We start from the raw sequence: 20,266 nt of genomic DNA on the forward strand, positions 1-20,266 counted from the left end.
AATAAGGTAGTGTAACTGTGAACTGAATTAGCCTTCGGGGATTAATAAAGTGGTCTGAATCTGAATCTGAGATTTAGACTCTCTGAAACCCTCTACATTTAAGATCCTTATTATTAGTGTAACTTTAGTTTATTATGGATTCGTACCAAGATAACTGGATTTCAATAAGAGATGATCAGCTGTACATCAAAGGTGTGAATGTATTTATTTTTAAAGTGCAGCATTTTTACATAGTTGGGTCAATATACAATTGAGGGACTTTTGAAGACCATGGGATATACAGTCACGGAAAAAATTATTAGACCACCCTTGTTTTCTTCAATTTCTTTTTCATTTTAATGGCTGGTACAACTAAAGGTACATTTGTTTGGACAAATATAATGATAACAACAAAAATAGCTCCTAAGAGTTTAATTTCAGAGCTGATATCTATCCATTTTCCATGTTTTCTTGATAATAATCAAAATCACTTCAGTTTTTACATCAATAGCTATAGCATTGTACTGACAAAAACAGTGCTTTTAGGTGTTCCATGTTTTGTTTTCTGTCTGTTTTAGTCACATGATACACACAGGAGTTAGTACTTGATTGCAGAAGCATTGTTTCTGATGACTTTTGATGGTCTAATAATTTTTTCCACAACTGTATCTTGCATACATTTTTATTAAAAGTAAAAAAATAAAAAAAAAACAAAAACAAATAATGTTTTTTATGTTCATTATGATCATGTCTTAAAAAATCCATTCTTATTTAATTATGGAAACAATCACTTATTAATAAATAATTAATAAATGACTAGTTATACTAAAATGTCAACTAAATAACCGCCCAAATTTAGTAACAACCACCTTCTAATTCGCTAAACAATAATAAAATGAGCTTATTCAAAAATTGTTTTGATTGTGTTCTTTTTATTAAGTTGAGATAATCATGACAGATATTTCTTTTTTGACAATATATCAAATTTTATATGGAAAATAACAAATTGTATCGGTGTCTGAGAAATCACTTTCAACTAAGTTACCCATTACAAAAACTCTCAAGACAGTGTATTGATGCTCCACATGATGTCATTTCCCCCCAAAGAAAAGACTCAAACGTATGTTTTTTTCTCCTCTTTCTTAGTTATTTAATATAAACTTGTGTGTGAGTCAAGTGTGTATTTATCTCACTCTTTTGTCAACAGTGTTACTACAATATCTTTATAAATAACTTTCAATTTTACTCAATTGTATATATGATATTTAGAAGAATCTTTCTGTAAAAATGTCATATGGTGTTATGGTTATGTTGATTTTAGGTCTGAAAACAGCAAAAATGTCAACTATACCTGTCGACTGTTACCCTGTAAAGGGAACTCAAAAAGTCCCTCAGTTATATATTGACACACTGACAGTTTTAATCATGATGTTGCATTTTATCACTCAATTTTCCTGCCATGGGTGTAGTTTCTGTTCTGTTCTACTGTAAACACAACTATCATATTTAAAAAAAAAAAAAAAAATCTTTTTATTAAATGTAATAATCATCTGCCTTGTTTGATATCTCTGTTACGGTCACCTCGACATTGTTCAGAGTCTCTGTGACCAAATACTTTGAAGAAATTTAACTTGCAGTTTCAACAATGTACTCAACAATGAAACAGCAATGAACTCAACGAACTTGTTTCTTTGACAATTATTTTGAGTTCAACAAAAATTCCTTAATTCAACATTTTTCGCTCCTTTTCTCCACATTTGATTGCCTTTGTAACCTGTTCCTGAGGCTAAAATTGTAATAGTATTGGTTCACATGATTGGTTCAAGGCCGACATCTTTCTGTCTAAAAAAGATTTGAATTTAATCCAAAATATGAACCAAACCAGTGATTTAGAGGTGGATTCAATGGATAAAGACAACATCTGGATAACTTTTATTTAACACAATTTATTTAGAAGATCCTGGATCCTCCTCAGGCAAGATCTGGCACAAGTTAAAGCTGAAATCAGATTTAAAAGAATGAAAAATCAACAACACAATTTGGAAACAATCAAACCTTCCCTCTGCAGCTCTGTCCTCCAAATCAGCAGACAAAAACATACAATTTTATTTAAGGGAATGCACATTACTTTTGCATATCCCACACACTGCCATTCTAACTTCAGTACGTTTGATAAGTGTTTAACCCTTTCATGCATGAATTAACCTCAATCAAGATTTTTTTTTTTTTTTTTTTTTTTTTTGAGTGATTTTATTCCTCTTTAGGCATTAAAAAAACAACACGAATATATATATATATTTTTTCATGACGCCATTTTTCATGGAGTTGAAAAAAATGTCCACTAAGCTGGACACCATGTGTTTAATTTTTGAGGAAGCAATGTAACATGTATTTACAGATACACTGTGTGAAAACTATGAAATAAAAACATTTTAATGCTGCTAATTTGATGTTTTCTCATATTTTAACATACACTAATACTAGTCATTACTCATTTCATGGAGATAATGTGCAAAACCTAACCCTAACCCTAACAATAACAAGGAATTGATTTACACTCAAACATGTTAGATCAGGAATATCAAGAACAGCAAAGTTACAGTAATGTTATCAGTTGCAGTGTACGAGATGATACATAAGCGTCCAATGTTTTGGCTGATATAAAACTAAAACTACAAAATCCATGAATATACAAGAGAACAGCTGTAGAATAGCTGTCCACTGTATTGACCACCGTGCATGAAAGAGCTAAATGACAAAAAATAATAAAAAATAAATACTTTTTAATTGATGTCATTATACTCAATGTGTTTTTTGACAGTAAGTAATTTTGATCATTTATATTTTATTTTCATAATAATATTTAACATTCTATATATATCCTTGAAACTGATGTCACAGCCTGTCATACCCTGTCACAATATGAAGTTAAATGGAAAATAAGTTTTATTTTGGACATTTGAGGTCTCAAATGCTCCTTGTAGTCATATTAACCCTTTCATTCATAGTGGTCACCACAGTGGACAACTGTTCTATTTATTTATTTTGTATTATTTATTGGTTTATTTAATAGGGATCATGCATATTTATCCAATCCAACTTTATTTGTAAAGCACTTTAAAACAGCCGCAGTGGACCAAAGTGCTGTACAGAAGAATAATTAAAACCAAAATAGAAGAATAAAGAATTTTTTGTTTTAGTTCCATATCAGCTGACACAGTGCGCGCTTATGCACCATCCCGTAATACACTGACATTCAGACCATTACTGTCACTTTGCTGTTTATGCAAAGTTAAATGCTAATGCTGATTGTTATTAGACTGTAATTAACAGATTTGTTTTGTTTGTTTATTTATATATTTTTTTGCATATTATATCCATGTAGGTATGTTAAAATGTGAGAAAATATCAGATTAGCAGCATTAAAAATGTTTTTATTTCATCGTTTTCTCACAGTAAATCAGTAAACACGTTTCTTTGCGTCTAAAATTAACATTGTTTTCAGCTGAGAGGACATTTTGGAAAAATAGGTTCATGAAAAATCAACTGTATTATTTTTTTTTTTTATGCTTAAAGAGGAATAAAAACACTGAGGAAAAAAATCTTGATTAAGGTTTTTATAATTCATGCATGAAAGGGTTAATGCATGATAAACTAAACCACATTACATCTAACAATAAACAGGCCAGTTAAAATGTTCTAGATCATTTGACAGTTTGGGCGCTGTTAGTTCCATTCCTCTACATCACCAAACATGCGGCCCAGGGGCCAAAACCGGCCCACCAAAGAGTCCAATCTGGCCCCTGGGATGAATTTGTGAAATGCAGAAATTCAGACTAAAGTGGGTCAGACCAGTAAAATACTATCATAATAAACTATGAATAATTAAAACTGCAAAAAAAAAAAAAAAAAAAAAACTGCAAAAAAAAAAAAAGGAAAATGACACAAAAATGTTTACATTTACAGACTAGCCTTTTACAAGCAACATATGAATAACCTGAAAAAATATGAATAACCTCAAATGTCTTAAGAGAAGTGTGTGGAATTATACCAATATTCTGCCTGTTACTAAATGTTTTGTGTATTTGTAGATCCACTGTAATCTGTAAGTTGTAATGCGTATGTATAAATGAGAAATTAAGGCGCAATATTGTTAAAATTGCACTTATTTTTCTTAAGAATTTCCAGGTTCATATTTGTTCATGTTATGTTCAAGTACAGTTTGTAGATGTAAACATTTTCATAACGGAATTTTACTTTTTTCACCCAAAAACACAGAGAAAACTTTGGAGTTGACATTATTTATAAGTTCTTATCATATTATTTGTATTATTTTACCAGTCCGGCCCACTTTAGGTCATATTAGGCTGTATGTGGCCCCTGAAGTAAAATGAGTTTGACACCTCTGCTCTACATGTTTGGTTCAGCAGGTATTTGTGGTTGATGCAGACCTGTTTATTAAACTCTGTTCCTCTACACATCTTTACGCTTCAGGCTCATCTGATCGTGTTGTGTGTTCAAGGCGGGGCCAGACAGACCGACCAATCACATCGCAGCGCGAGCGAAGCTGGTCCCCAGTGCTCGGCTTGGCCCCTCCCCCGTCTCGAGCGGCTACTTCCGTAACACCGTAGCCGTTACCAAGGTGACAGCCGAGCCCCGGCACCGGTTGGAGGAGCCGCTGTGACGTCAGGGCGGTATCGGGAATCCCTGTCCCTGAAGGGCTCCTCGGTGCAGGACTTCAGACGGCGCTGGCAGGAAGCAGCACGTACTTCATACACGTGAGGCGTCAACTTTAGCAGGGGTCCGGCTCGTGTTTTCAACCGAGACCCACCGCGCGACACTAAAGGAGATGTGTTCACAGGGTTGAAAGAGACGGCTGTGGGTTTAACACCAAAACTTCCTGAGAACTATCATGTCAGCTGCATCTACATCTGAGTTTCCTGCTCATAAACACCACATCTGACATCTGTACTGCTAAAGGTGAGCTGAGCCAGGCCGACGGCAATGTAAGTGGACCCACCAGCAACATTTGGTTTCACAGAACACTCACACACTGATCCACAACAGAGAAACACTACAGTAGATTTCACACTGATACTTGTACATCATAAAGTAACAGCGCAGTAGATTTTACACTGATATTAGTACACTATAAAGTAACAGAACAGTAGACTTTACACTGATACTTGTACATCATAAAGTAACAGCGCAGTAGATTTTACACTGATATCAGTACATCATAAAGTAACAGCGCAGTAGATTTTACACTGATATCAGTACATCATAAAGTAACAGTCCTGTAGATTTTACACTGATATCAGTACATCATAAAGTAACAGCGCAGTAGACTTTACACTGACATTAGTACACTATAAAGTAACAGTGCAGTAGATTTTACACTGACATTAGTACACTATAAAGTAACAGCGCAGTAGATTTTACACTGATATTAGTACATCATAAAGTAACAGCGCAGTAGATTTTACACTGATATCAGTACATCATAAAGTAACAGCGCAGTAGACTTTACACTGATATTAGTACACTATAAAGTAACAGCGCAGTAGATTTTACACTGACATTAGTACACTATAAAGTAACAGCGCAGTAGATTTTACACTGATATTAGTACATCATAAAGTAACAGTCCTGTAGATTTTACACTGATATCAGTACATCATAAAGTAACAGCGCAGTAGATTTTACACTGATATTAGTACATTATAAAGTAACAGTGCAGTAGATTTTACACTGATATCAGTACATCATAAAGTAACAGTGCAGTAGATTTTACACTGATATTAGTACATTATAAAGTAACAGTGCAGTAGACTTTACACTGATATTAGTACATCATAAAGTAACAGCGCAGTAGATTTTACACTGATATTAGTACATCATAAAGTAACAGCGCAGTAGATTTTACACTGATATCAGTACATCATAAAGTAACAGTCCTGTAGATTTTACACTGATATCAGTACATCATAAAGTAACAGCGCAGTAGATTTTACACTGATATTAGTAAATCATAAAGTAACAGTACAGTACACTTTACATGATACTTCACTGATATTAGTACATCAGGAGACATTATTATTTTTTATTAAGTAATCTGTATGATTTAAAGTATGTTTTTTAACCATAGTAGTTTTATTTGCCAGTTACTTCCTTCCATGTTCCATTTAATACAAAATATCCTGATATGAAATGGTTTAATTAGTCATTTCCTTCATCCTGTGATGTTTTCAGAACTGTTGTCTATACATTAGCTGTATTGATTACCCTTTACTCCAGTGGAAACACAACTACATGATAACACCAGCAGGACAAAACACTTGTGCAACTCATCTTCAACATTTTCCAGACTTTACCTCTGCTTTTTTAACTTCACCTGCCCCAGTTTCTGATTTTATTCTCCGGCGGTTCACTTTGTTCTGTGGTACATTTAAAGTAACGCTGGTAACAGTACCAGTTGTAAACAAAGGGCAGTGGCCTTCTGTGTGCGTGGTGTGATGTTTTGTCAAACCAGCCCATCGGGTTAAGTTACAGCCGTGGTAATAAGGGCAGCCTCTCGGATCAGCTGGTAGGGGTATTTTGGTGGCTCTCAGAGGTTGTTTGTGACTAAGGGTTATCGTGCGCTCACAGACTGAGCCCTCAAACTCTGGAACAACTTATCTACTGAGTTAAGGTCTGCTAAATCTATCACTAGACTCAAATATAGTCTTTCTTTTATCTCTATATGGATTTTCTTCTATTTAATTGAATCTGTTTATTATTATTTATGCCTGTTTTGTCCTTTTGCTGTTAAATTTTTTGAAGCATAGCTGTATTTAATGCGTATTACTGTTATTTTTATTAATAGAAGCAGTTCGTGAGCTGCAGAACTACAGTGCACTTGTCTGTAATGAATGACAGCCAGTCTTTCCTTAAAGATAGCTCTGAAATCTTCACAGCCATATGACAAAGTTCACATGATATAGCTACTCAGGGCTGCAGAGAGAAACACAGAACATCTCTTCATCCCCCCCCCCCTTACAGTTGGTTCTCATCGCACGTTACACCAACAGTTACAGAATGTTTCTCAAAAACTGTTGCGGAACATTTTCTGCAACAACTTTTGCAGCATACATGCAGCATATTTCTTGAAACTTATGGCGCTGTTTTGTGTTATGTGATCCTAGCCACTTCCACTGCACTTATGGGTCTATCTGTTGTGAATCTCATCACTGACTGCGTTCTCAGGACAGTCAATCTGCACCCCACACTGACTCAGGCCGACCTTGTCATGGAGCTTTGCCATAGAAGGGATCAGCGATAGTGTGTGGAAGGATAGTGGATAGTGCCAGCTCAGATGTCTGCTCCTGAGCTCCTTGGGGCAGCAGGCAGGTCATCTTTAAATAGATAAGCACTGTAGCTGGATGGCAAAGACGGGCCGTGACCTCTGAGCAAGGTGATTTCTCAAGTCTGTCTGAGTCTCGGAAGATGACGCAGCAAAAAAGACCAAAACAAAACACGGCTTTGCTCTTAGAGATCTATGAGTGAAAGCAAGACAGCAGGCAGATCACAGTGGTTTAGAAGTCGATCACTTTTTTTCAGCTCAAGATTTTTCTCACAAAAAGGCCTTGAACTGTTTTCAGAGAAAGCAAACAGTGTTACATTTTGGTTAATTTGCAAATCAAGAGGTCTGGAGTACACAGAGTTGCTGTTGTAGCAGGTTAAGAAGCCACAAAAACCATAAAAAAAGTACAGTTTCATGGGCAGACCGGACAACATCAAGGTTAAAGCTATAAAATATGAACAAAACTCTGATATTTACCAAGGTTTCAAAAAGAGATGATGAGCTGTGCATCTTAGGTGTGAATGTACTTGTAAGTGCGACATTTTTTTTTTTTTTTTTACATAGTTTCAGTTTTAATCATGATGATGATCATGTTGCATTTTATTACTCACAATTTTCCTTCCTTGGGTGTGCAGGTATGTTCTGTATGTACATGTTCAGTACGTATAATAATCATCTACCTGGTTGGGTGTTTCTATTATGGTCCCCTTGACTTGACCTTGACCAAATAATATGAATAAATTCAACAAAATCAAACAGTTTTGTTAGGAAATAATAATGAACACTGTCAACTATAACTACAAGTGTGGTTAAATATAGTAAATGTAGTTATAGGAGTTTTATAATTCTAATTCTACCGTCTATATTATAATACTGGAAGGTCTCAGAGCATCTGTGTGTGTGTGTGTGTGTGCGCGCGCAGTTCTGACAAATTGAGATGTTTTTAAGTGGCCAATTTGGTACCTACAGTAATATCTCGGCAAGTTGATAGGACCAATATTTTTGGGAGATATTATTAATTTTGGAATACAATAGCCTTACAATCACATTGCGTTGGTCATGATGGTTGACAGGAAGCGCAGTATCGTGCTGCATGATGGGAAATGAAGTTGAAAACAGGAACGACACATTTGCTAACTTCAGTCCTTAGATATCAGTATTATTATGACCTGTGACCCGTCAACGCACTAGTACTGAAATAATCTTCAATTTCCTGACGGCTCTGCCCAAAGGATCAATAAAGTTTTATCTAATCTAATCTAATCTAATCTAATCTAATCTAATCTAATCTAATCTAATACCATTTTTATATTTTTAACAATGTCTTGCAATTCATTGTTGTTTCATTGTCAAATACATTTATGTTCCAGTCCAAAGAGTACCTCGAACACCTTTTTTTGAGTTCAACAAACATTCCGTTATTCAACATTTTTCACTCCCTTTCTGCACATTTGATTGTCTCTGTAATCTGTTGCTGAGGCTGAAATTGTAATAACATTGGTTCACATGATTGGTTCAGGGCCATCATCTTTCTGTCTAAATAAGATTTGAATTTAAACAAAAGTATGAGGCAACAATGAATACTGATTAAAAAAAAAGACAGATTGGAAAACTTTTATTAAACATAATTTATTCAGAAGGTCCTGGATCCTCTTCAGACAGGATCTGGCACAAGTTAAAGCTGAAATCAGACAGCAAAAAAACAACACAATTTGGAAACAATACAAGCCTTCCCGCTCCAGCTCTGTCCTCCAAATCAGTCCAAATCAACAGAAAAATATGTGACTTGATGATGTTTCATTCCGCTACGGAAAATAAAGCCCGTTTTGTGTGAGCCTCTGTATCCAGCCATGGACTTAAGAAATACAATCACATCTGACTGAATCTCAACAGTGATCAGTACTTATAGCTGATCATACACTCGATTTAAGATGTCTGAAATGATCTGTTCAGCCAAAACCTTCTGTCGTAAGGTGTTAGCAATCATGGCATTTTGACTTTATATACAACAAAACCTTCAGCTATAATATCACACCATCTGGACAGACTAGTGTTATAATCATTACCTGACAGTGTTACAGTATAAGAATGGACAAACACACTGTGTATTTACAGGCTGGTGTATTTACAACTGCATTAATTTGCCGATTTTATATTTATTTCATAATATAACTCCTTTAGGATCTTGTCAAGGGAGAAAATCCTCGGGTTGGTTGTTGAAAGTCTCACAGATTAGTGTCACGACATGATAATTACATCCTGCCACAACATCTGAAAACTACCTGTCTAGTTTTATTAGACAGAGCCTTTAAGTTTTGACCCCATGTCCTCAGGTGCAGAGATATGGTGTCGTTGACTGGTTTATTTTAACCAAATTGCCAACATCCAACAGGTTTAAAAGACTTAACATCAGTCACAACATAACCACCTTATTGCAATTTATTTGAGCTAAACACAGTTACTGATCATACAGCTGTTTCCCCATACCCCCCCCCTTCTCCCCCTCTCCCCCAGTCTCTCTCTCTCTCTCTCTCTTTTTCTCCTCCTTTAACGGCCATCCTTCAGGAGTCAGGGTCTGCTCCAGGTTAAAAGGAAGTTTTTCCTTCCACTGTCACTAGTCACAAATGTTTGCTCCTGGAGGATTCTGTTGGGTTTCTGTAAATTGGCTCAGAGTCTGGTTTTGACCAGCTCGATATGTAAAGTGTCATGAGATAGCTTTTGGTATGATTTGGGGCTATATAAATAAAATTTGATTTGATTTTGATTTGATTGGATTGGATTTGAAGTCACCTGTGCAGCCAAAACCTTCTGTTATGGGGTAGATTGTCCATAATGGAGTTGAAATGTTTTTGCCTTTCAGAAAACTGAAATTACAATATCCTCCTGAGACCCAGAAGAGTGAACATTTTAGCTTTTTTACATTAAACAATTGTCTTGATTGGAAACTGCATAATTCAACATTTTTTTCAAATACATTTTTTAAATAGTTTTTGTATTTATTTACTTTTTAGTGGAATGTCATTTGCAATGGACAGCTTTTTTTTTTTTTTTAAGTAAAACTATGAAACTTTTGTCCCCTACAGAGGACAAAAATGCATTGCTGGGTCTCAGGAGGATATGGGATATTTCAAACTTTCAGCTATGACATCACACCATCTGAGCAGACTAGTGTTACAATCATTACCTGACAGTGTTACAGTAAAACACACTGTGTATTTACAGGCTGGTGTAACTGCAACTGCATTAGTTTGATATTAATGCAGCTCTGTGTCGTCTCCAGAGGCTCTGCCATGTTTCCCGATGCCCTGGAAGCAGCGGGGCGGGTGGAGGGCCTGCCGCTGTCCTCCCCACAGCCACTACCGGAGTCAGAGGAGGAGGAGGTGGAGACGTCGGTGGAGAGGGGGCCAAAGAGACGAGGCCGCTACCGTAAAAGTCTGCAGCTCCTCAAGCCCTTTAGGATAACGCACAAGTAAACAAATTTATATTTACCCCTTCATGATGACTCCCTGACAGTGAGCCAGATAGAGACAGACAGTTTAGACAGGCACTTTGACAGACAGACAGACAGACAGACAGACACATAGACACAAAAGTTTGTATTTATTGTGTTTGCTGCCTGTCTGAAACGTTTACTGCTGGGGACTAGCGGGAGGCCATGATAAGTGCAAGGAACTTATCCCCCAGCAACAGACAGCGTGTTTGAGCATGTGTCGACTGATAAACTGCCCCTGAACTTTTTTCTTTTTCGCTGCTCTCTCAGATTTCTGGGAAGAGCGTGCAAATTTCTGTTCAAACACTGCAAGATGATTCACCTTTCATCGACTGTGCCGAGCAAAGGCGCCGCTTTGCTCTGAGCTGTCTATATGGACCTGCACCCCCCAGTATAACACCTGTGTGTGTGTCTGCCTGCACTTTAAGACATCTCACCCATTTCCACATCTTTTACTCTATTTCTAGGCACCAGCACCCAGTCGATAACGCCGGCCTCTTCTCATTTATGACTCTGCACTGGCTCTCCCCACTGGCACTGAAGGCCTACAAGGCATCCAGCTTGTCTATGGATGATGTGTGGGGGCTGTCTTGCCATGAAGCCTCTGAAATCAATTGCCAAAGGTGAGGTAACTGTGGCACTGCTGAGGTTTACCTGATGAAAGTGACTTGCGGTATTAGGAAAACACTATTTGATACTGATACAGAGTTTTCCCAGAAAACAGGAGTAGGGGTGAGACATGACATGAAAAGTGTTTGTCTCAAGGTGAGGTTGTAACAACTTCAGCTGAGATGTCAGTTGTCAAATATCACATTTTCAGAGGTTTTATTTGAAATAAAAAAAATGAATACATGTGGAGCACCTGGTGAATTGAGACCAGTATTGAAGGCCACCTACAGCACTATGTGAATTATGCAGGACCCTGGATCTATTGAACAGTGTAAGCATCCTGCAGATCCCTCAATAGTCAGGAATTTATCAAAAGTAAAGCCTTGATTAGTATTAAAATGTATTTAATGTGTAATTCATTTAGAGATTAGGAAAATCTTGAGGATGCATACGATTTTCACCTGGGATGAGTTGCTTTTTGGTTATATTTTCCTCCGCCAAGGAGGTTATGTTTTTGTCAGCGTTGGTTTGTCTGTCTGTCTGTTTGTGTGCAAGATAACTCCAAAAGTTATGGACGGATTTGGATTACATTTTCAGGAAATATTGATACTGCCACAAGGAACAAATGATTAAATTTTGGTGGTGATCGGGGGTGGGGGGGGCCCACTGATCAGCTTTGGCGGAGGTCTGCGCTCTCCGAGTGCTTCTGGTTACTCATTGGACACAAATAAGGACACTAAATGTTTGTTTGGAATGTTGAGTATAGCTGCTCAGAAAGCTATTACTAAAAAATGGTTAAATGTAAATGCCCCAACCCTGGAAGACTGGCATCAAATTGTTTACACGGTTTTTGTGGTGGAGCGAATCACATTTTACAACAGATTCCAAAATGATAGATTTGATAAAATGTGGGAGAAATGGAGGTCATATATCTTATTAAGACGACCAGACTTTGTGTAAATCTTTTTTTTTTTTTTTTTTTTTTTTATTTACAGTATATTCTCTGTTCTTTAGGAAAATGTATTTCCCTGTGTATTGTTGTAATTTATTTGATTATGTACACCGCTCTTTAAAAGTTATTTTCTTTTTTTTCTATACAAAACCTTCTTAAAAAATAAAACGATATAAAATGTATTTAATGAATCTATCAGTCAATCTCAGTCTTAAAACTTCTGTGACACTGGATGTAGGATTCATTTATTTCTGATATTTCAATCTAAAATCTCAGAGTAATATTGCTTTTAACCATTTTTTCAAAAACTTTTCATTATATCACCACACTGATCAGATATAAGACTGTTTTTGCTAAGATCCTCGCAGCAGATGCACTGTTTGCTCGCTAGCGAAGATGCACGGAAGTGTAAATTCCCCCAAAAATGGACTAGTGAGCCAAGATTTTGAAGCTTTATGTGTTAGAGGAGAATGTATACGAGGCACGGCGCTGATTCAAAGTCAGCATGATGTAAGTCAAGGCAGTGGAATCCCACATGCAGAGTGAGAAACATAAAAACCCACCTACAGATGCCAGAAAGTACATGGTCTCATTTTTCACGAAACCAAAGTCTAGTTTTATGTAATTTGCCTCGAACTCCAAGAAACGGATGTATTTTCTTCAAATTTGTTCATTGCAAAGTTGGACAAGTCTTAATCTCTCTTGACTTCTAATGGTAGGAACCCTGTTTTTTATCTGTTCCTGCTAGTTAGCCATTGACTAAAAGTCGAACATCATTTTTTTCAATGTTTTAAGCAAAGAAAAGCTGAGCTGTTGAGGTGAATAAACCGTGTTCTTTGTTTTTAGTCTCTGTGGAGCTTGTATCAAGGCTGCTGAGCTTGCTATCTACACCGTGCTTTTTCGCTCTCACACCGTAGGGTCACTGAGATTGTTTTCCCACTGTGAACAAATATTGAAAAACCTACTTTTCTTGCTCTACATGTGACTGAAATGATCGTGGTCATAGCCACGGTCAAACACACACAGCGACAGGAAAACAGGTGTCAGGTCAAGGTTGTGTTGTGACTACTTCTAGTGGGAATCTGCACCAGTACAGATCAGGTGTCGCTGCCTGTGGTTTTGCGGGTTTGTACACTGTGAACACTTCAGGTCGTGGTCGTTCTGTACAGACAGACTTATTTTCTGAACATCCAGTCTTTCTTTACCATAAAGTAGAGTTGTACCTGGATGGGAGTTTGCTAAGAATAGCAGGGATTAGAGATTACAGTGAGAGTTAGTGCCTGAGTGGTTATGTCATTAACTCCTCTACCTTTGTTGTTCTGTGTTTCCCTGTCGCATTCCTTCACTGTCATTGACTGGAGTCGGTGCAGTGCAGGCTTTCAGATTAAAATCAGTATGTGCTTGCCAAACCTACGGCTTGAGAAACTGCCTGTAGTAGAACACTAATTCTATGAATGAACAATAAAGACTCACAATGAGCTTGTTAGAGGGCATTTAGTTTTTCCATTTGTTGAAAAGAAAAACGGTTCTTTTCCATTACTCATGTGTCGAGTCACGGTGCCATGACTTTGCAGTATAGAAGGGCATGACTATTTGAGGAAGTTCTCTTGAATGTGGTGACAACTGTGTGGGTTGTAAATGACCTGCTCTGTTTAAAGGCTGTGGCTCAGGGCCCAGAGGTTTAGTGCTGCTGCTTTGTGTGTGATGTAAAAAGCACATAGAAGGGAGGCAGCAATGAAGTACAAAGCTATCGCACTGGCCGTGGTGGGCGATGGTATGTGTGAGTGCTGTAGAGCCTCGGGAGAAGGGAGGGCTTTATTTTGTGTTTACATAGCAAGAACAGTTATGCAATCCTGATGCAAAGCGTAGATGATAGCTAAAGGGAAATGGGAAAAACACCCTGGGAGAGTTGACACTTGTTGGTGCTCAGTGAGGTGCGAACCTTGACTGCAGTGTCTTGGCCAACGCACTCGAAACCTCAGCTTCGCTTGCCATCTGGCAAACTGAAAAGATGGCTGTTAGGAACATTTCAACCATGTTTAAAAGAAAATCATTCCTCCTCTGAGTCCCACACTGTCTTCCCGGTGCTCTGATTTCCATTTATGTGTGGGACCACACACAAGCACTGAGGCTAGAATCATAAAGGGTTCATTTCAGTTCATGGCTCTTTTTTTATTTATTTAATGTGTTATTTCCATCCTTCTGTTCAGTCTGTACTGTTATACTGTTAATCAGAATAATATATGTACCATTTACAGTTTAAGTAACACTTGTCTGTCTATTAAATCCACTACTCTACATCTACTATACTGAGGAATTGGACTGTGATAATACTTATATTATTCACTTTTCTTTCTCGCTCTTTCAGTACATTGTTCTCTGTTGTATAGTTAGTGAATTGATGACATTGAGTGACACGCATTTTATTCATGTAGAAGTTCCATTTCCATTAAATCAGTCTGGGCTGTGCTGAGCTATAGTTAATTTTAAGGCCTTACATTCAGCACCGTGTGACTGAATTCAAGTAGTAATTATCAGGCCGTGTAAGAGTCTAGCTGGTTTAATGTTCTATCTATCTCTGATATGTTTTTAATAAAGTCATTAGGGCGTAAATTACTTTCTGCAGCTGCTCTGCTGCTGCTTATAGAGTCATTATCAATGATGCATTTGGCCAACATGATATTTTACCCTCTTCAAGAGGCATTATACTGCAGACAAAGTACATTAGCACATCTTCAAAATGTTCGGTTGTACCTTTTTCAGTTTAATTACGTCATCCATCACTCATGGAAACATGATTGTTTTGTAGGTCACCTTTACATTATTATCAGTCTGAGTGTTTTAATTTTTCTTTTGTGATTCTCACCTGCCACAATTGCCTCTCTTTTTGTTATATTCCCTATTATGTCACTACTAAATGGTTGTTTTTGTACAGCACATAGTAGTTAATCAACTTTAAAGAGAACACAACAGCATATAAAGAATTCGTTTTACTGTTGATAATTTATCACTTCATAGATGCCAGTTTTTGCAGTTGAATCTTCACCAATACATTGAAATGCATGTTTTTTACAAAATATTTTGCAAAATTAGAGATTATAAATCAATAGAAACAACAGTCTAATTAGGTTAAGATGAGGAATCCACATTAACGTGTCATTTTGTTGTTAAATCCAGACTGGAGTCACTATGGCATGATGAGCTGAAAAGACGAGGGCGAGAGGGTGCATCCCTTACGAGGGTCTTCTGGCGGTTCTGCCAAACCCGCACATTGGTGGCCATGTTCTCCCTGCTCGTCACAATGGTGGCAGGCTTCGTTGTACCCGTGAGTATTGAGCAAATCCTTCTTTCCATTTTATTGAGCTGATTTGGCTAATATGTCTTTCAGCGTGGCTGCTGGCTTAGAGTCCCAAGTCTGGGTGTATTTTCTAAAAATCACTTTATCCCGTTTCACGCTGGCCTGGAAATTGAAATGAAAACATACCAGGAGATTACAAAGCCTTAGATAGTGGAACCCATAGTAATGCCATAGATTAGCTGGTTTGTACCCAGCAGTGCTTTGGTCCAGAAAAATGCTTTTTTTTTTTTTTCCCACATAAACACCCGCATAAGAAATACCCATAGAAGACCATCAGATAACAAAAGTATTGACGATCAGATGTAAAATATTTGTTATCATGCACAGCCTTAACAGAAATGTAATTAGAGTTAGGGCTGTGATTTTATGAAGCAGGTCTCACCTTGGTTGTTGTTACTTTTACTCTAATCAGTTTATTTAGACTCCTTATTATGTGTGCACTATGTTCTTGTTAGTTCTCACGACTAATAGCATTAACTGGATTTGGCTCTGACACAAGGTCCCGTTTGTTTCCCATTCTACTCTTTTATAATCTGTACACTTGCTCACAGGGTGTTGTTGTGTGTATGTACCTTTGCAGCTCACATGGTTCAGTGTTAATGTATTTGACTGATTGAAACTTACTGAGGTTTATATAAGATTTCTTCCATTTGCACCAAATTTCAGTAATATCCCTTTTTAATGTATTGTTTTAAAATGAGCCCAACTCTTTCATCTTTTTCACATCCTGTTTTCCATTTCATCTGGTCCATTTCCATCCTTATCTCCATCTGTGGAGATTTCTGAATTGCTTCCTTTTTGGCCCCTTGTGGGTTTTAACTCTCTTTCACTGTCCCACTTCCATCACATTCCTATTTCTTGTGTTAGTCTATGTTCATTTGTTTTTTTATGTCTTTTCCCCTTGTGAATCTTGAACTCTCTCTCTCTCTTTTTTTTAAAGACCTTTATTTAGTTTGTAAAAGGTTTGCATAGTGTGTAATTCACATGCATCAGAGCCTGGGATTGACAGAGTGTAAATATACACGTAACTATCAATCTACATACTCACATATACTGTACATATATATTTTCATGAACACTTTTGCCATAAAACCTACACAGACACACACCCACACACACACGTATTTATATCCTCCTACATTCCAGTAAGTACATCATTTTTTTAATGGAATGTTCTTTGGACAAAAATGCATTGCTGGGTCTCAGGAAGATATATATATCTATATATGCGCATCCATCCATACGAACCTACATATACATACACATGCAAAAAGATCAGAAAAAAAAATGAAAGAATTAGAAGAAGTTCCATCAGAAGTCTACATTGTTTATTAACAGTGTGTGAAATCTGAAGTGTCTTTTCCACTCCGTCCCCTCTCCCTGTTTGTCCCAAGGCTCTCCTGGTCCGATCTCTGCTGGAGTATGCCCAGTCCTCAGAGAGCTGTGTGCTGTATGGTCTGTCCCTGGTAGCTGGGATCTTCCTCATGGAGCTGATACGGTCCTGGTCCCTGGCTCTCATGTGGGCTGTAAACTATCGCACTGCAGCACGCCTCCGTGGGGCAGCCCTCACTTTTGCTTTCCACAAGATCCTCTGTCTGCGCAACACTAAAGACATCAGCCCGGGTGAGGTAGGTGGTGCAGCTCCAGAGGGGACTCCTCACCAAATTAACTGAATCATCCTTTGCTGCAGGGCACCTCATACAGATGATTGAGATGGATTTAATTTTTACTCTTACGCTCTTTTTGCTCAGATCTCTATAAATCCCACAGCCTGAGGGAGGGAAGTCTGTCTAGGATTAGTCATTACACAGCTTTACAGGAATCGTGTCCAACAAGTAAACGCGGGAATAGGGTCAACTGTATTTGTGAAATGGCTTTTATAGTCTTTTAGAGGATATGCACGTGATGTCATCACTAGCGGAAGTCACCGTGGTTACGCCCACTGAGTGGCAGAAAGAGGGAGATGAGTGGTAGCGTTGGCTTCAATACTGTCTAAACTGAAGAACAATATTTAATAAAAAATGGGGAAGAGCTGTTGTGCGATTGATTGTATGAACAGGTTTGAAAAGCAGTTGGAGCTATCGTTTTACAGGCACTGAAAGACAAAGAAAAGAGATGTAGATGGATCCACAAATCCAGGCAACCAAACCTAGATTTGTGGATCCCGTTTTGTGTCAGGTAACATTAATTTATGCTGTACTTTTGGGTCAAATCAGATCTTAAATTAATCATGTAAATGGCTAACGTTACCCCTACACCCTGGATGTCAGGATACGTGATTTCTGTCCACATGTCAATGTTAGTGGATCGCTTGTTCTTTGGTAGCTCGTACTGATCCATGTCCAGTCCAACTGTCCTTAATTTAATTTCATATTTCACATTTTCCCGGTCTGGCTGTGTTTACTGCTATACTCCGTCATGTTGAGCAGGTTAGTTTTTGCCACTCAGTCTGACTTAGAGGGGCGTAGCTCAGGGGGTAAGTGACGTATGTGCATACCCTCTATTGGTGTCATTTTAGTAAGCCTCATGTAAATGGTTCATAGAGGTTTCTGTATGTATTCCTGTAAACCCCTGTCTGTCTGGTTCTCTGTCTAGCTGATCAACATCTGTTCCAGTGATGGCCAGCGGCTGTTTGAAGCTGTGTCGATAGGCTGTCTGCTGGCGGGGGGTCCTCTGGTGGGGATACTGGGTCTGTCCTACACTGCGTACTTCCTGGGTCCCACTGCCCTGGTGGGCTCTGCAATTTTCATCATTTTCTACCCGACAATGGTACCAGTCCTTCTAATATGTCTGTTATAGTACTAGGCGGTACAATAGAGAGAACCATTGTGTGTGATATGACAAGTATATTATGGTATGTTTCGCAACTTCAGTAAGCAGGAAAATAAGTATTCATTTCCACTAGAAGAGCTACAGAGTGCTGTACAGAGTATATTGCAAGGAGACTAACAGTTAGAACATTAGAACATAACAATTAAATATAATTACTTTTTTTTTTTTTTTGCAAAGAAAGCAATGTTAAAGTAGTTGCCAGTTATATTTATTATGTTTTTACTCAGGTGCAATTTGCACAGTAAAAGTCATCTATCCATCTATAGATGTTGCCAGTTCAATAAAAACCATGCAGTTGTTTAATGCAGGGGCAACAAGGTGGGTGTGGGGTGGGGGTGGGGGGGCTTTCTGTGTGGAGTTTGCATGTTCTACTGGGTACTCTGGCTTACTCCCAACATCCAAACACATGCACCAATAGGTTAATTGGTTCTAAATCGCCCATATGTGTGAATGTGAGAGTGATTGGTTGTTTGTCTCTATATGTGAGTCCTGTGATGAACTGGTTACATGTCCAGGGTGTACCCCGCCTTCGCCCGAAATGTAGCTGGGATAGGCTCCCACAATCCTCTCGAGGATAAAAGGAGATGAATGAATGTTTAATACATACTGATTTCATCATATATTGTATCATTTCAAGCCAGTCAAATGCAATATTAATCAAAGTATTGACAGTAGAATAAGTCATACTCATAAATGAAGTCATGTAGTATATTGATATAATGGCCAGACCCTCTATGCTGTCTAACACTAGTCTGTGAGACTGGGTGAAGTTTTATCTCGTGTACTTTATATATTGCTGCTGAAACTCAGAGAAGAAATACAGGATTAATGTGTGAAAACATTCAGAGAAGTTAATATTAATAAAACACATGCAGACAGCCACATGCACAAACACAGCTGTCAGTGTTTTTAATATAGTGTACATTTGCTGTCAACAATATAATGTGGTCTCATTACAGACTTTTATAATAGCTCCTCCAAGTCTCATTATATTTGTGACAAGCAATTTACTTAAAACAATTTTGAAAAGTATCACCAGAAGTAATGAGCGTAGATATTAGAGCGGAGACAGGGAATGCCATTTTCAGTATTTTTAAAAGTTTTACTAAGTGTCCACGATCAAAGGTTTTTTTTCTTTTTTTTGTCAATTCATTATTTTTCGAGTTAGAACTTTAAATTTGTTTTAATGGTAAATGGGTTAGTGGAAAATATAGCCCGTCATCGCTTTGAAAAGTTAATTCAGTCCATTACAGATCACAACCAGTGCTTTTTAAAACGCCATAACACTGGGGCCATCAATCTCCTGTCACTGTTGTAGCTGTTATTTCCAAATTACACTCAGTCTAAGCTGGAGCCTGACAGCCACAGACCCCGATATTGATTTGAAAGGCATTTATCACTCTGGTCCCCTGGACAGGCCTGTGGCACAGCTAACGTGATTATGTCTGCTTTCATTTCCCCTCCTGCCACTTATTTCTCTTGTCATCATTTCCTCTGTTCCCGTCTGGACAGATGCTTGCATCAAGGCTGACGGCGTATTTCCGCAAGAAGTGCGTGGCGGTGACTGACCAGCGCGTGAGGCTGATGAACGAGATTTTGGGCTGCATAAAGTTCATCAAGATGTACTGCTGGGAAGATGCCTTTGCTCAGAATATTCACAGTGAGTGTCTGTCACGTCAACAAATGAAGGACTCAGCAGCATCC

At 37.9% G+C, this 20,266-nt stretch overlaps 1 protein-coding gene across 1 annotated transcript in view; it reads left to right on the top strand.

The window, feature by feature from the left end:
- Positions 1-4,701: 4,701 nt before the first annotated feature.
- LOC115427107 (multidrug resistance-associated protein 5) overlaps positions 4,702-20,266 on the top strand; it is a 42,447-nt gene continuing 26,882 nt past the window's right edge. The window contains exons 1-7 of the mRNA XM_030145509.1: positions 4,702-4,985; positions 10,602-10,790; positions 11,279-11,434; positions 15,550-15,697; positions 17,125-17,358; positions 18,326-18,499; positions 20,075-20,222. Coding sequence (XP_030001369.1) covers positions 10,612-10,790; positions 11,279-11,434; positions 15,550-15,697; positions 17,125-17,358; positions 18,326-18,499; positions 20,075-20,222 — 1,039 coding nt within the window. The 5' untranslated portion in view covers positions 4,702-4,985; positions 10,602-10,611. The remainder of the gene's footprint in view (positions 4,986-10,601; positions 10,791-11,278; positions 11,435-15,549; positions 15,698-17,124; positions 17,359-18,325; positions 18,500-20,074; positions 20,223-20,266) is intronic.

This window comes from Sphaeramia orbicularis, chromosome 10 (assembly GCF_902148855.1).
Source record: "Sphaeramia orbicularis chromosome 10, fSphaOr1.1, whole genome shotgun sequence".
In the NCBI taxonomy this organism is placed as follows: domain Eukaryota; kingdom Metazoa; phylum Chordata; class Actinopteri; order Kurtiformes; family Apogonidae; genus Sphaeramia; species Sphaeramia orbicularis.